Here is a 17,100-nt window from a genome sequence, read left to right on the forward strand (position 1 = left end):
GTGCGTGTGTGGTATCACGGATTGTGAATATGTGTGTGTTTGTGGAAGTGTCCTTGTATATGTATGTAGCCCAGTTTTTGTGCTTGTGTATAGGAAATCACTGTTTGAGACCTTGAGTGTAGAGACCCAATTTTTGTATTTTTATACATGTGTATGTATATATAATTTTGATTCCAATGCCAGTGTGTGGATTTTTTTTCCCCACCATGAAGCAGTTTTCCTTCCAACACATCAGCTGAATGTCTTACACCCATTCTGACACTATGTAGCTGGCTATAGTGTCAGCTCCTACAGCTCAGTCCCCAAGCCTGTCGCTAACCCCCACACAAGTCTCCAACATCAGCTGCCAATCACAGTCCAGGTTTTCACCTGTGCATTAGACTGACCAGCAAATGATTCCCCTTCTAGGCTTTGGTTAATTTGCTAGAGTGACTCATGGAACTAAGAGAAATATTTTACTTCCTAGACCACTGGTTATCATAAAAGGATATATAACTCAGGATGGCTAGATGGAAGAGATGCATGGGCCAAAGTACATGGGAAGGGCCTTGGAGCTTCCATGTTCCCTGAGCGTGCCACTTTTCCCACACTTCCATGTGTTTACCCCTCAGCAGCTCTCTAAAAGCCATCCTTTGGGTTTTTATGGAGGCTTCATTACATGGCCATGACTGACTAAACCACTGACGATTAAACTCAATTTCCAGCCCTTCGCCCCTCCTAGGAGGTCTGGGGTGGAAATGAAAGTTTCAACCCTCTGATGCTTCGTTGGTGTCCTGGCAACCAGCCCCCATCCTAGAGGCTTTCCACAACCAGTCATCTGATGAAGGTTACAAAAGATTCTTTTATCACTTTCAACACTTAGGAAATTCCAAGGGTTTGAGGAGTTCTGTGCCTGGAGAACAAATATTTCTTAGAAATCCCAGTGTGTGAGGTAGTGGGGGACCAGGGCTTGTGTTTGCACTAGTGTGGCCCTATGAGCGCATTTTGGGGGACTGGGTATTTAAGGGTGAATGTGAGAAGCTAGTTTTGGTTTCCCAGTTCGGTGACTAGGTGGTATTAATCAAAATAGCAGCTAACACACACTGTTACTTGGCTTTTTTCTTATTACCACCACCACTAGTAGTAGCAGCTAGCATTTACTGATTGTTGTCCCTGACCCAAAGTGTTTTTCCATTTAAGGTTTTATCTCATCCTTTTAACTTGTCTCTTAGTTCGTTTCTACTAAAATCTCCAATTTCCAGGTGTATAAACTTAGGCACAGGGAGATTAAGTAACTCGCTCAAGGTCACACAGAAAAAGAGATGATTTTTGAATTCAAGTCTTGCTGACTCCAAAGCCCCTGCTGTTTCCACCCCTCCAGGGTTTTCTTGGAGCAAGCTTCTTGGGCTGAGAAAGTCTTCTGAGTACCTGGTGGTGCTGGAACAAGAGGGATGACCAAGAGATCCAAGAATTCTCAAGATAAACCTGTACCTTAGCAGTTTCTTTGGTGTTTTCTTCAGACCATCTACCAAGAATATAATTCTTCTTGCTATTTAGAGGGACTTTGGTGGTAGTTTGGGAAGCTGTGTGGTCTGAAGAAAAAGCTTTATGCATCCAGAGACCCCATGGCTACAGAGAGACCAGAGTTGCAGGGGTCAGATGTTTTGAATCCTGATCAAGCCGTGTTCTGCTCATTCTCTGAATGAGGCAACCTTCCCCAAGAGGCCTGTGGACTCGTCTAAGGCAGCGAGTTTGTCCCAGAACTGGGCCTTGTTTGGTTTTATCATTTTTCCCCTTGGTTTCATGATCTCTGCTGACATACTGAAGCTAACACTTGCTGTCTGGGAAGGTGATTTCCCTAAGGAATTCATCACAAGATGGCCCCTCCCAGTCTCAAGATTGTTAAATGAACCGAGAAACAGATGCAGGGACAAATGAATGCTGCTAGTTTAAACACACAAAATTGCGCTTTAAAGACATTACACTTTTTTAGCAAGTGAAATTTTGAGAGCAAAGGTTCAAACCAGAAATGTCTGATACAGAAATCACAACGATATTCCAGAGCTTGATCTTAAGCTGTTTTTGCTTATTTCATTTATTCTTTTATTTATCCAATATTTCCTTTTAATTTTTATTATGTGCCAAGTATTTTTCCAAGTTGATGTAAAATGGTAGAATCCTAACAAAATAAAGATGGTCTCCAGAGTCATGAAGATCACAATGACCCTTACAAGCAAATAGAAATAGAGCGCATACATTAACACAACATATTCATATTACATGACATTCACATAATGTAACGTATAACACACAACACATTGTGATATAAAGAATATTTTCATCATCCACTACATCACATAAGGTGGGTTGAGAAAGATTTGTGTAATTAGGGTAATGTAAGTTTTGTGTCATATTTAAACTGTAAGAAGAGTTCACATATCTCTAGAGATACTCAGAGCCCTCCTTTGGAGCTCCTGAAATTATACATCAGAGATTTGTGGAGCTGTTGATTGCGAAAGACATGCCCTAAATAGATGTCATGATTAGAGGAACCCAGCTGGATTTCAAATATGAACACCAAACCCATATTTCCTCTGAATTGTAGGTGATGATTTACAATTGAGCTGCTTTCCCTAGGGCAACTCAGTGCTGGACACTGTACACAAGGGGACAACAAAGATTTATGAAAATTAAAGGTTCTCTGGAGCAATACCAAGGGGATGAATATGTAGCCTTGAATAAAGTTTTCTAATATGCTCACTTAATGAATCAGGTTTGAATCTGTCTACCCCACACACGCATTTGGGACAGCCCAAAAAGTGATCCAGACTGACATGGCATGATTAGCTCACTCTGGCCTTGGACTTGAGGAATGACTTGGGGAAGAGTTGAATGTGGAGATGAGAGCATGGGTCTCTCTGATTCTTTACTTGTTCTTGCCTGGATTTATCTGCTATCTATGGTTATTGATCCTAGATGACAACAGATGGTTCCCAGCTGGGATCGCCTCTTGTGTGGATGATCTCTGTCATCTAGGTGATTGATGAATAGGGAAGGAGAAGAGAGTGTCATCTATTTCAATCTGACATTTCGCCCTAACACTAAATCCTTAAAAAAAGAAAAAAAAAAAAAAAGAAAAGCTTTATTGAGACAGATACCATACAGTTCACCCATATAAAGTACACAACTCCATGGTTTTTAGTATATTTATAGATATGTGCAACGATCACCAAAATTAATTTTAGAACATTTTTATCACCTCAAAAAGAAATCTCATGATTTTTAAATATTGCTCTCCACTCCTCCCGTTCCCTTATACTAAGCAAACTGTCCTAAATCGACTCAGGGCTGGGTACCAGACAGGAGACCATCCTTATAGCTCAGAGTCCACCAAAATTACTTGAACTAGCCAATCCTAAGGTGTCTCCCCTGCCCTGCCTTCATTTCCCTAGGAAACCACTATAAAGGCTCTGGGTCATGCTTTCCTCTGGCTCCTTTCTACCTCCTGACCAGACACGGTGCTTTCCTATGTGGCCCTATGTGGAGCGGTGGATCCCCTTCTTTTGGAAAATATGTTATAAAATCTTCTCATATAGGTATTTGCCTCTGTGTCTGTCACCTAGTGATACCTGATCAAATCCGGGGTAGATTATAAAACACCCCTCCTGGCATGGAACCCCTGCCCGATGAGCCAATATTCTCAGTGGCACTGCACCAACGTAGAACTTCTGCCATGTCAAATGTCCATGTCTCAAATCCACTTGCCCAGAACTTAATCTCAGCAACAGATAGCTGGGGGCAGGGTGAGAGACGCTGCCATTATACACTTAAAAGAGGGCCCTCTGGGAGCTAGGGGGAGATAGTGCTAAATTTTAGTAGATTTTCTTGAATCAACGTTTATTTGCTGTATGCTCTTAGGACTATTTCTGGACATATTAAATGGATTCATTTTAAAAGGAATCTACTCATTTTCCTGGGATGCAGGTCTGGTCATGCCATAAATGGAATTTCCCCACCTATACATCTCTTAGAATCACTGTGTTGATTCACCATGATGCCCGCATCCATCAATATAATTAACACGTTCATTCCTCACCTTTACTCAGCAGCATTCACTTAATTCTTCATTCTTGAAACACTGTGCTTTTGGCTTTTGTATAATCACACTTATCGTATTTTGTCCTGCCATTCTGGCTTCTGCTGTCAGTATTTTTTGGTCCCTTCTCATCCAATATTAAACAGTGAACCCAGCTCCCCAACCATGACTACTACAATGAAAAGGCAGAGGCTAACAACCTGCATATTTTTAAAAAATCGTATGTTGTTTGAAGACAAACACCATACATAAGCATATTTAAGGACACGGAAAAGTTGACCATAAAAAAAAATGAGAAAAATGTATACTCTGTAACTCAGTCTATTTGGGCATCTATAACAAAAATACCATAAACTAGGTGGCTTACAAACCACAGGAATTTATTTCTCCAAGTTCTGGAGGCTGGAAGTCCAAGATCAAGGTGCTGGCCCATTCAGTGTCTGACGAGAACCTGCTTCCTGGTTCACAGGCAATGCCTAAATTCCACATCTTCACATGGAGGAAGGGTCAGGGATCTATCTATCTGGGGTCTCCTGCTTAAAGGCATGACTGTTATGAGGACAAAGCCCTCATGAACTATCCCCACCAAGAGGCCCCGCTTCCTAAAACCACCTTGGGGGTTAGAATATCAACATATGCATTTTGGGGGACATTGCACTGAAAATAATTTATCAAACATCAGCTAGTTCAGCCCTACTAGCCCTACCAGACAAAGCAAATTTTAAGGCAAAACATTACACTTAGAGGTAAAACAGAACACTACAAAATCAACAGGGTGAATTTCCCAGGGAGAAATAAGATTGGGACTTTGTTTTTAACAAAAAGCATACCTTCCAGAAACAGCAAAACTTAAAAACTGATGTAAGTATGAAGAAAGGCAAAACCACCTTCCTAGTGAGGTGTTGAATACCCGGGCTCAGTCACTGATTAAGTGCTTGGTCTCATTGGGCCTGGTTTTCTCCAACTGTAGTACTGAGGTTACAGTAGAAACTATGTCACAGGGTGACTCTATTTCCTGTATATCAAACCACTTAGAGGCATGCAAGTATTCCAGAAGCACTAGCTATTTATTTCCCTTTTCTTTATCTAACCTTGTGTGTTTTGTTTTACTCCATCCTGACCTCATTTCTTGAACATGATGCATTCACAGTAATAGTCATTTTACTTTACTGAACCCATGCACCTCCTGAATCAGCCAAGTTTAAGTCCTTCTCCCACATTTTCCCACATGTGAAGGACATAACAGGATAATGCCATCCTGTGACGGTCACTGATGTCATATTGGTAGATTGCAATCCTTCATGATGGGAGTATTTACATTGTAGAAAAAGGCAAGTGCTATAAGTCAAGGCTTCACTCTATCCCAGTCTTTTGTTAAATATTTACAAGCACACCACGGAATACAAACAAATGAAAGATCTGAAAAGCACTTAATGGGTTGTGACAGTAATCCACACAGGACACAAACTGGACTTAGTCTCTGGTCGCAGGCCATCTCTGGCTGTTGACAGAGTGTAAACTCTAGAGTGAGATGTCTGTTTCTCTAACTCTTCGTTGGGGTGATGAGAGGTATGGAGTGGAGGCAATTGAGAGGCGTCCACAGGCCTGCCCTTCTGTACGTAGCACTCCTCTCCACCCCTCTCACTTGGCCAACTCCAGCTTATCTCCCAGGGCTCAAATGAACAACCACGTATCGGGACTGGATTTCATGGATACTCTCCCTGCTGCCCCCCCGCCAAACCACATTAGACTTCTTCCATGTGATTCCATGGAATCCTCAATTCCCTGTGGGCCAACAAGAAGTCCACACAGTCCCCTAATAGAGAGGAACATGGGCTGCAGGAAAACCCTAATGTTTCTGTAAGTCCCCACCCAGTTCCTGGGTAGCCACAGGAGAGGACTTATACCTCGGAGCCTTACTTTCCTTGTCTGAGAGGAGGCATGTTATACACAGTGCTGTGCCCTGTAACACGGGGCAGGTCAATGTGAGCATTCTGCCACGCGGGTGTTGTAGAAATTTCAGTTTGGTGTGACAATACCAGGAGTGTTGGGTGGAGTGTACGGGGAGCTTGAGCTGGGGCATTTCCACTGGGGAGTGCAACCAGAGTCTCCCTAGTTCTGTGCAGTTTGGGTGGGGGCAAACGTCTTTGCCTGTCCCAGGTGACATTTGCTCAGTTTGCGGGAGCCCCTAATAGGACTTACCGAGCCTTTTATACTTGGAACCACTGCCCAGAAATGTATTATGTGGTTGGAAAAAAATGACTTTGTCGAGCAATGTCTCCTCAATACAACGAGCTAGATTTAGTTACATTGTCTTCCTTTGTGACGAGCAACCTGTTGCTTATATGATCCACACTAGCCACCAGGAGACATGCACGGTCATCCGCAGTCCATGCACCTTGGTCCCAATGACGAGTCTGTGGGCGAGCACTGAGCCTGCGGTGGCCAGAACAAAACCTCCATGAATGCGCACTAATGGCAAAGTAAGTGGTTATTCCCCATATGTAGATCAACGCTTCATTCCCACTGTCTTTGAATATTAAACAGTCATCCATCACAAAATGACACCTATCCGTAGCCTTAGAGAAATTTTAGAAGAAAACACATTTAAATTTCTGGACTTAACAATGAGCCTGAATGAAAGTTTAAGTTCTTCTGCTATAGACATACTGCACAAAGCTGTCACGTTGGTTTATGTCACCTAAGCTGGACTCATGAATCTCAGCATCCAGCAACTGGCAAAGAGCTGAAAGGAGAAAAAACATGGGAGTAAATGAGTAGCAGTGCCTTCACATGAGAAAGAAGTTAAAAATTCTGACTTCAACTGAGTCAGCTACTAGCTGTGTGACCTTGGAAAACGTTGCCAGCAAGTGAGAGTAATTAAGTTGACCCAAACGATTTAAATACATCCTTATTTCTTTGATTCTCTGCTTGTTTATTGACCTTTGGATACCCATAAAAATCCATAGAACCTCACAAAGTACTCTGAGTTAGTTAATGGTTACTGCAACTAATTGGCCTTGATGATAAAGCCATCTCCTGTAGCAGGGTGACTCAGCAGGGCCACTCAGCCAAGTGCAGCTTGCTCTGTCCCAGTCTCTATCCTTGTACCCAGACCTGACTTTTCTTAGAGCACTTCCATCAACACCAAAAGACAGAGCCACCTGTCTCTAAGTTTACTAAGGCTGGAACCACCACATCAACCTCAGTAGGCAATCTCTTAGATGGCCACCAATGTGTCTGTGGTTTGGAGGGATTCCTTTCCCTAATGTGGTATGAAGTACTGAAAACCTGAGATGCACTGCAGGATGAATTTGTGGTGAAGGATGAAGATGTCATTACACTGTTAACTGAAGTCAGGGATTGAGAAAGACCGTAGAATGAAGGTCCCTAACGAGTGCCTGCTCAATTCCTTGCAGTTGGCCATGCTTGGTGCCCAGCATGGTATCCTCGTGGAGTTTCTTCTCTGCAGAAGAGACAGATAGAAAATTATAACTCCAAAGAACATAACTAATTGGGCACTGGAGGGTGTCAGGGAGCTTTACAGGAGAGAATCCAGTGCAGATATTGGTGATCTTGTGAAGGGGTGGTGAGAGGGTTCAGATTAGGGAAGAATTTCTAGAAAGAGAGAAGCATCTATCCTGAGGTGCAGGAATAAATGAGGGAGTGGTACTGAAGAAAGGACAGAGTGGGCTACATGGTAAAGGTCTAGAGTTTGAAGATACTGTGGCTTACGGAGGACAGTGGCTCCGAGCCAGTCTCTTCACAGAGCTGTTTCTGGGGCCAAAGAGTTCAGAGAACAGCAGCAGCAGCCTGGAGAATTCCTGTGGCTGCCGCGGAGAAAGCTTTGACACTGAGGCCCCGGGACCAGGGCCAGTGGAAGCCATAGAGCAGGCTCGCCTGCACCCCAAGGCCGACTGGCCAAAGCTGCACCAGGTCGGACCCAGCCTGTCTGCCCCGCCTTCAGCAAGGGGCAGCTTCACGTACGGTGACAGTTACCCTCACATCAAGCAGCAACGGCAGTGTGCGCCCTCCCCGCTCCAGAGTGTGGCCCGCAGTGCCGCGCCAGGTGCGCGCACTTACCGAAGGCCGTCCGCACCGGTGGCACTCCAAGGGCCTCTCGCCGCAGTGCACGCACAGGTGCTGCTCCAGCTAGGGGCGCTGGGTGAAGGCCTTCCTGCACACGCGGCATCCAAGGGCGTGTGGCCCCCCGAGGACGATTGGGTGCAGCAGCCGTATCACTGATGCACGTGCACCTCCAGGTGGGCGCAGACGCGCACGCAGGCGCAGTGCGTGCACGTGAAGGGCCACGCCCCGTGCGTCCTCCGCGCAGCATCAGGGCTCAGGGGTAACAGAGGCTACCCTGCTCGCCTGCTCCTTCCCAGGGTCGAGCCTCTGGTGGGTGAGCAGGTTCGAATGCTACTGGAAGCCTTTCCCGCGGATGGCGCGCTGATGCCACCTTGCTTCCCACGGAGATTTCCCAGGCTTGCTGGCGGGAGGGGTGGGGGTCCTCCCAAGTCCCTAACGTGGGGGCCCTTCGTCCTCCGGGATGGTCAATTCCCCCAAGAGCGGCTCCTGTTCCCCGAGTGGATCCTGCCTCCAGGCCTCTCCGGGTTAAGGGCACTGAGTGACCTCCACCGTGTCCTCATGAGCTTACTCTCCAGAAATGTCCAGCTCTGGTGCCTCCGACTAACTCGCTCCAGATGAAAGGGTTTGAAAATGCACATCATCCACTGAGTTTCCAAAAAGGAAAAATAATTCTGTTTGGGGATGAGCATCGCCCCCCATTCCCAGCTTAGTGCGATGATGTACATAGAAGGCCCTAGCTCTGGAGCTAAGTTCCAACCACGTTCATCCCACCTCCACCTCCCAAGAGCTGAGGGGCCTGGTGCCTCCACTCTGTCTAGAAACGGACTTGAATTCTTGCCTCTAGGGCACCAGTCCCATGGGGGTGGAGGGCTCCACCCCATGTCCTCATTCAAACCCAATTACCTCCCAAAGGCCCCACCTCCAAATACCATCACATTGGGAATTGGGGTTTCAACATATGAACTTAGGGAGGGGGAACATAAACCTTCAGTCCACGGCAACACAGAATGCTAGCAGCTTCTACAAGCTGAAAGAGACAAGGTAATGGAGTCTTCCCCAGCTGTTAGGTTAGGAGAAGGGGTTAGTGACTGAAGCCAAAAAGGAGACAAGCAAAGACCTCTCTAGGATTTAGGAATGAAGAAATGAATGAGCATTAGAGTAGCACAGATCACTACAGTCGGTGGTCGTCGTTTTGTGACCCTACTACACAATAGAATCTTCTGAAGACTTTAAAACTGCACTGGGTTACCACCAAGTGGTGGGGCCATCTCCAGGGGTGCAGCCGGGCACAGTACTATTTTTTTTACAGCTCCTGAGAACCACTGAATATACAAAGTGTACTTTCAAAATGAAACTCGTTGCACGACCCCAAATGGAAAATCAGTATCACGTGCCATAAATATAGTCCAACAGTAAATACAATGAAAAGAGGTACAGCCTGATATAAAAGGTTAGTAAACATTAGTTGTTAACAGACACACGTATTCTCTCACTAATGAGAGAGCCTGAAACAGAACTGAAAAAAATATCTTCTTGACCTCGTCGTACAGATCAACACACTGAGATCCCAGAGGGGAAGAGGCACTTGTCCAAATCCACAAACAAAAATAGAGACACTAGCATTTGAGTGATTACTGTCTTTAGGCTTCTGACTCCTCACAACCACCTTAAGAGTCAAGTTCTATCATCATCCTCGTTTTAGATGGGGAAACCTAGATACAGAGTGTGTGTACCTTGCCCGGGGTCCGAGAACTAGTAAAGGCGAGAACAGGTAAAGGGCACAGAAGCAGCTCCAAAGATCATTTCAGAAAAAGGGAAACCGAGGCCCAGGGAGGGTGAAAGGGTACCGATCCACCCTTCTCAGGGTGGGGAGTGGAGTACAAGGTAGACCGCAGCTTAGATTCAACAACCTCTTCAAATCTGCTCTCTCCTCCTCAGGGGGAGCTATGACATCACATGCAACTGAGGAGTTGTTACCATAGAGGCTGTAAATCCCATTCAGAGACCGGAGCGGGAAAACCAGGGGTCGCACTCACTTCCCGGGGTACTTCAGAGCCCGCACTTCTAGCCTCAGGAACGAGGCCCGGGGAGCCTCGCATGCGCAGACTCGGCCTTACCCCTATGCCCCGCGCGCGACCTGCAACACTGCCCAGGTAACCGAGGCTCGCGGACCCCAGTACTCTCACTGACCAAAGTTGCGCGCGAGGCCAACTCAATGCGCATGTGCGCCCGTATGGCCTCTCCGCCAATCGAAATCCTTCTTGCAGTTTGGCCCCGCCTTATTCTTCAGGCTTCCGGCGTCTTGCTGTCTCCAAGGCAACCTTTCTACTGAGGGCCTGGGAAAAGGCAGCCCAGAGACTTCTGGGTATTGTAGTCTGAAAAGGGCAGATGAACTGGAGCACTTGTTTATAAAAAGAAAGATACTGTGATATAAATGCCTCCATCCAGGGCTGAGTTTGTGGATAAAAAATGCTCGAAAATGTTTTCGCCAACTGTTATTTGCTGGAGTAACGGGAAGGAGGGAGGAGAAAAATGGAGCAAGGTAGCCGCAGAGTCTCCTAGGAGTTGTAGTTCCGCTCGCTGCGAGGGGACTGGGAGCAGGCGACCCCACCCGGATCCGGAAGTGAGCACTGGGTGACAGGGTGGCTGATGGGACTGAGGAAAGATCCTGACCCAGGCATACCCACTTTCTTTCCCTTGCCCCGCTTGCCAGATCCTGACCCTGTCTGCATGCTTTGGGGTCAGTTGTTGGGGGCTCCACCGTCATTCACGGATGTTTCTGAGCTTGTTGGTCACTATGGTAACACCTCACGCTCTCCGCTCCTTGCATTATGACGCCACGGGCTGTGCCCTGGAAGGAGGCATGCGTCTGACTGGGGAGGAGGACGAAACAGGCGGTCGTGGGAGGAGCCAGGGGTGGGACCAGAGGGGCTCCTGTGAGCTGTCTCTGTGGGGCTGGGAGGCTTCATTTAAATAATCAGTAGTACAGTAGGAGCAACTAGCACGGATGACTGACTGGTGCCTGCTTTCTGTAGCTGCTGAGAGACTTCGCTGGGATTCATTCATTAGCTTCTATTTATTATTTTTTTCTACCAATTTGGTTGGAAACTTAGACTATGGTTTCACACCCGTGTCAAAGTGAATAAATGGAAGCTACTCAAATGGACTCGTTGCTGCCACGTGGGAGGAACTGCCTAGCACATCTGATGCCTCAAACCTTTGGAATGTTAAAACAGGCCAAAATAACCTTTAGACTGGGACTAAAGCAAGCTTGTGCCCCAAAGAACTGTTCGCAAAGATAACAAGAAAGCAGATATGACTACTGGACTGAAATTTTAAAAGGTTATTTAGAATTATCATCACTATATTATGTCATCTGCACCAATAGCAATGCCTTTCTTCTGTGGACATAATTGTTCCCCTCCCCTTTCTTATAAATGCCCCTCCCTTTGTCTCCTAATTGGAGAACTCTTTGGGCTTCTACCTGAATCATTGCTTCCTGAATAGCTATTCTTTTTTTAAATCTCAAATGTTAGTACCTTCTCACTTTGAAAGGCCTTTTTATCTTTAACACCTGTCTCCAGGCAAACTAGGTCACTACCAATTTTCTGGAGCACCAGGCATTCCGTTCCTGCTCTGGAACTTGTTAACAGGCTGTGCTATACGTTTATTCAGTCAACAGGTCCTTATTCAATGCCCACAGGCACCATTTGCCAAGGATACAAACAGGAGAACGTCCTCGGAAATTTTGTTTTGAACAAAAAGATACACGAACTTAACCCATAGTTCTCATCCTCAGCGTTATTGATATTTGGGTCTGATCATTCTTTGCTCTTGGGGTGGGGAGGAGGCTGTCCTGTGTACTGTAGTGTTCTGAGCAGCATCCTGGGCCTCTACTCACTAGATGCTCCCTGTCCCCCTTCCCCCATCGCCATGTGACAACCAAAAATTTCTCCAGACTCTCACAAATGCCCCTTAGGGAGCAAAGTCAGCCATTGAGAACCACTGCTCTTCAAAGGCTTTTCCTAAGCACTCCTCCTTTCAGATAACTTGAGCAGGTGGTAAGCACCAGCTCATTAACATCTTTGTGAGGATGAGAAAGAGAGTGTATCTTAAAGTTCTCATCACAAGAAAAAAAATAACTATATGAGGTGATAGATGTTAACTAGACTTACTGTGATGGTCATTTCACAGTATGTACAAATATTGAATTGTTATGTTGTACACCTGAAACTAATATAATGTGATATGCCAATTATATCTTAATAAAACCAGGGAATGTCTGATATCGATTGCTGTGATGAGCTGACGCATTAACAAATTCAGTTTTAAATACAATTTGAGAGGGCCTCCATCACTACCATCAAAAGGAAAAAGGTAATTGGATGTAAAAGGCCATTAAAGACATGTAGGGGAAGTAAGAAAAACATAACGTCAATCACCTAGGCTGCTTCTGATTAGCATATAAAACCTTTCTTATAATAAACTAATTCATGAAACTTGTTTATGAATTAGTTACAACAGGGTTTCACTAGGATAAAGGACATGGTACCATCATTTTTACCTAACATCTACAAGGAGTCAGCATTCCCTTTCATTTGTCATCAACTTACTGTATGTTTTCTGTGCCTTTTAGTAGTTTCTTTTTATTTATTTATTTGTACATGAATGCTATAAGACAACAGCTTCCTGGGAGCCCAGTCAGATCTACTTGTGTGAACACAGCCACACCCACTCCCCCTTTAATTAAGTTTAGTTGACTTGAGAAGTCAGAGGAAGCTGCTTCTTTTGGAAGTTTTTAGATGCCCATTTAGCCATTGTAGCTGAAGCATGTACAATTACCCCCTGAGGAATAGAGTATTTCCTTATTAATTGCTTTCCTCCAAGGGTGGCAGAAAAGGCTATGTCTTCAGAGCCTTCTTTCCTCAGTAGGAAATCCTAAATCTTTATACCAAAAAAAAAAAAAAGTAGAGCCTTTGGAATGAGTCAAACCTGAGTCAAAAATCAGCTCTGTCACTTGTGTGACCTTGGAAAAACTGTCAATCCCTCCGAAGCCCTACTTTTCTTCATAAAGGCAGGCAGAATAATAGAACCTCTTTATACATTGTTGCCAGAATTAAATGATATATATAATTCTTGGCACCCCTGCCACTCTATGCATTGTTAATTCTCAGTGTTGGGTGATGGAAGAACTGAGCATTCAGCCATTTCAACATGCGTACATTTTATTATAGAAACAGTGAAGAAATGTTGAAAGACATCTGAAAGAGAAGTTTTGAGGAAACCCCTGCAGATGTTCACTCAGCTACTCTCTGGGCCCATCTGCTCATGGCCCTCAGAGACACCTTCCTACTGCGCCTCTGGACAGACAGGTGTTCTTCCTCAAAGGACCCAAATCCTTACGCTCCAAATTGGCAGTCCAGGGGACAGATTGGTTTCTTGGGAGGTGAGACTACCTGGGAGTTAGAGGACTTGTGAAGGTTGAGCTGAGGTAGAGGAGGGTCAATAAAAAGAACAGCAGGGGTCGTTTCTAAGGAAGGGAAGAAAAAAGGGAGAAATTTATTTGTGCATCAGTTTGCATCCCAGACCACTCTCCTTACTCACTATGCTCCACTCATTCTGTCTCTCAAACGCATCAGCTATTCCACTACATGGAACACTCTTCCTACATCTCAGCCAAGTGGCCCTTCCCCATCACTCAGTACAAATACCTTCGCTTCAGTGAGGGGTTCTTCTGAATACCCAGTAGAAAGCTCCTCTCTGCCACAGCACTCTGTTTGGCCTTATGGAAATCTCATATGATCGCTAGTTTTCTCCTGCCCTCCCACTAGAGGGTGACCTCCATGAACTCAGGGACTTCCTCTGCTGCAGCCCCACTGTACCCCCAGCCTGGCACCCTGAATCATGCAGGGTTAGTGCAGGGAGCAAATATATAAGATTTGCTCTGAGCACTGGAGTCTCGGGGACAGAGAAAGTAGACTTCTTGCTCCCAGAGGGGCTCACAGTCTAGTGCAGAGGTCTACAAATTACAGCCCAAGGGTGACTCCAGCCTCCATCCCTTTTTATAGGTTTTTTTAAATTGTAGTAAAACCCACATAACATAAAATTCACCATTTTAACAAGTCTAGGATCCATGAAAGAGTAGTTGCTCAATAAAAATTTACTGAATGAGTTCTTCAATAAGTTGAACAGAATTACCAAATGACCCAACAATTTGACTACTAGGTATGTACTCAAAAAAATTGGAAACAGTTGTTCAAACAAAAACTTGTACACAAGTGCTCATAGCATTATTCACAATAGTCAAAAGGTGAACAAAACTCAAATGTCCTTCAGCTAGTAAATGGATAAATAATTGTGGCATATCCATTCACTGGAATACTATTCAGCAATGTAAAAGAATAATGTACTTATGCATGCTACAACCTGGATGAACCTTGAAAACATTATGCAAAGTGAATAAAGTCAGACACACAAGGCCACATAGTATATGACTCCATTTCTATAAAATGGCCAAAATAGGTAAATCCATAGAGAGAATAGATTAGTGGTTGCCAGGGGCTGAGTGGAGGGACTACTTATGGGTACAGGGTTTTCTTTTGGAATGCTAAAAATTTTCCAGAGCTAGATAGTGGCGATGGTTGCACAACATTGTGACTGCATCAAATATCACTAATAGTAAATTCACGCTATTTGTATTTTACCACAACTTTAAAAACCCAACATAAAATTTGAGAGAATTCATAAATGAATTCCTACAGTTCTCCATGTCTTTATCATTTGTAATTCTCTTCACTGGCCATGTTAAGTGGCTTGAGATTAAAAGTGATGAAACTGGGATTTTTCATATAATTCTGTGATCCTACAATTGGAGTGTCTAAACCCACCTTAGGTTCCCTACTCAAACACTAGGCAGTTGGAACCAAGCCTTCTCACCCCAGTAGTGGACAAAACCCTCTTCCCTGCCATAACATACCTGATGTCCACTTCTGGGTTACAGTAGTGACAGTAACACTGGGAGATTGATGAAGGAGTGAACCGGAAACAGAAAGAAATGGTAGGGGTGAGGCAAGTCAACTTCTCTCCTTCCTTTTCTCCCTACTCCTTCTTTCTTCCTTTCCTGCCTACCTCTCTTTCCCCCTTCTCTCTTGTTGCAATATCCGGTGGTCTTGATGATTTATCTAGCCTCACCTCTCACTGCTCCCATGTTCTGCCCCATCTTCTAGCCAGTTCTCCCAACCCCCATAAGTGACACCGTCCTCATCACTACTGACATTTGACCCATCTTGATCCATTCTGTTGTGAGAGCTGTCCTATGCAATGCAGGATATTTAGCAGCATCCCTGGCCTCTCCCACTAGCACCTCTTCCTCCAGTCATGACAACCAAAAACGCCTCCAGACATTGCTGAGTGTTCCCTAGGTGGTAAAGTCACCTCCATTTGAGAACCACTGGCCTAACCCATGTCTCAAGCCCAAGCCTGGGCCTACCCACTCCATTAGCACTTCTTCTTGAACTGCTGCTACAAGGCCCTCCTCATCTCCATACAATCACCAATATCCTGCCCAGGCCACTCGGACCACCCTCTCTCAGTCCTTCTGCTTCCATTGTTGCCTTGATTCCAACTCACTGCATGCTACAGTACCAGAGCTATCCTTTCACACCTCAAATCAATCTTGCCTACGGGCTTGCCACCAAACTTAAGATGAAATTTTCCATCTTGCCAGGGTCTATGTGGCCCCTTCATGATCTGGACGCCCTCTCCCCCTCTTCACTCATATAGATTTTGTTTTAGTTCCTCAAGGTCACACATTTCTGCCTTGGCATCTTTGCCTTACATTGTCACTTTGCTCAGGTCATGGTCGCTTGAGCTATCTCCAAGCAATTCTCAAGGCAGTCTCCTTCTACTTGTTCATTTCTCCATCTCAATATTGCTTCCCCAGACCCCCTCTGGCCTACCTGCTCTGTGATATCCCCCTGATTCATTTCCTTTTCTGAAGCTCACCACATGTTTCATTTCTGTTCCCCTGCCCCTATCATGTGAGCTCCATGGGCCCGGGAACCTTAAGGGTTTTGTTTTCCTGAGTCCCCACCATCCAGAATGGGATCTGCTACACTTGTACATTTTGAGGCATGAATGCATGCATGAGTGAATGACTATTGGCCATTTCTTGCAAGTAATGCTTCCATACTTCTACTGCCATGCCTCTACTCCTATACTTCTACTCTCATGCATATCATGTTTTCTCTTTCTGGAATGCCTTCCCCCCCCCCAACCCTTTGATTGGCTAAGTCTGTACCAAATGGAGCAGAGATGGCATCTCTTTCAGGAAGCTTTTCAGGAGTTTATTTTCTCCTTGGGCTTAGATAAGAGCTATCATCTGCTTCTCTAACAGAGTGATGCCTATGAAACACTCCCACTTAGTGATTTGGTCATCTCTTTTGATGCCTGTCACCTTACAAAATATGATGTATTTAAAGGGAGTTTAATCATCAGCATCTCCATAAAAACAGTAAATACTTGGTTCTTAAGAGCAATGAACAATAAACTCTTATTTAACGCGATTTTACTCATCTGGTGGTTTTAACTTTGCTTTTTCTGGCGTTTTGACAAAACACACCTATCTAAATAGGCCCTAAATTAAGAGGGGGAGGAAGAGGGAAGAGAGGAGTTGGGAGGGAGAGGGGAAGGAGATTACCAGTGTAAAGGTAAATGCAAATAAAAAAAATTTATTCATGGAGCAAGAAAGAGAGAGAGAAAGAGAACGCGGGATGGAGGGAGGGAATAAATGAGTGGTAGTATTTCATAGGAATCTCTGGGACTGCGTTAGTACAGAAGAGAGTGGCTCCTATCCAAGTCTGAGGATGGAGAGAGGGATAAGAGAGAGGGAAGAAAAAGGACGAAAGGGAAAGAAGGAAGGAAGGAAGGAAGGAAGG

At 44.9% G+C, this 17,100-nt stretch overlaps 1 protein-coding gene and 1 long non-coding RNA gene across 2 annotated transcripts in view; one reads left to right on the top strand and one right to left on the bottom strand.

The window, feature by feature from the left end:
* The first annotated feature begins 10 nt into the window (after positions 1 to 10).
* LOC112483067 lies at positions 11 to 3,167 on the top strand. The gene is made up of 2 exons (XR_003047497.1): positions 11 to 826; positions 1,361 to 3,167. It is a non-coding gene; the product is annotated as an uncharacterized LOC112483067 (long non-coding RNA).
* Positions 3,168 to 13,666: 10,499 nt separating this feature from the next.
* EDDM13 (epididymal protein 13) overlaps positions 13,667 to 17,100 on the bottom strand; it is a 17,919-nt gene continuing 14,485 nt past the window's right edge. Inside the window, exons 5-6 of the mRNA XM_025049643.1 lie at positions 15,141 to 15,178; positions 13,667 to 13,694 (exon numbers count right to left, since the gene is read on the bottom strand). Coding sequence (XP_024905411.1) covers positions 13,667 to 13,694; positions 15,141 to 15,178 — 66 coding nt within the window. The remainder of the gene's footprint in view (positions 13,695 to 15,140; positions 15,179 to 17,100) is intronic.

Source organism: Pteropus alecto, unplaced genomic scaffold (genome assembly GCF_000325575.1).
Source record: "Pteropus alecto unplaced genomic scaffold, ASM32557v1 scaffold326, whole genome shotgun sequence".
Lineage (NCBI taxonomy): Eukaryota > Metazoa > Chordata > Mammalia > Chiroptera > Pteropodidae > Pteropus > Pteropus alecto.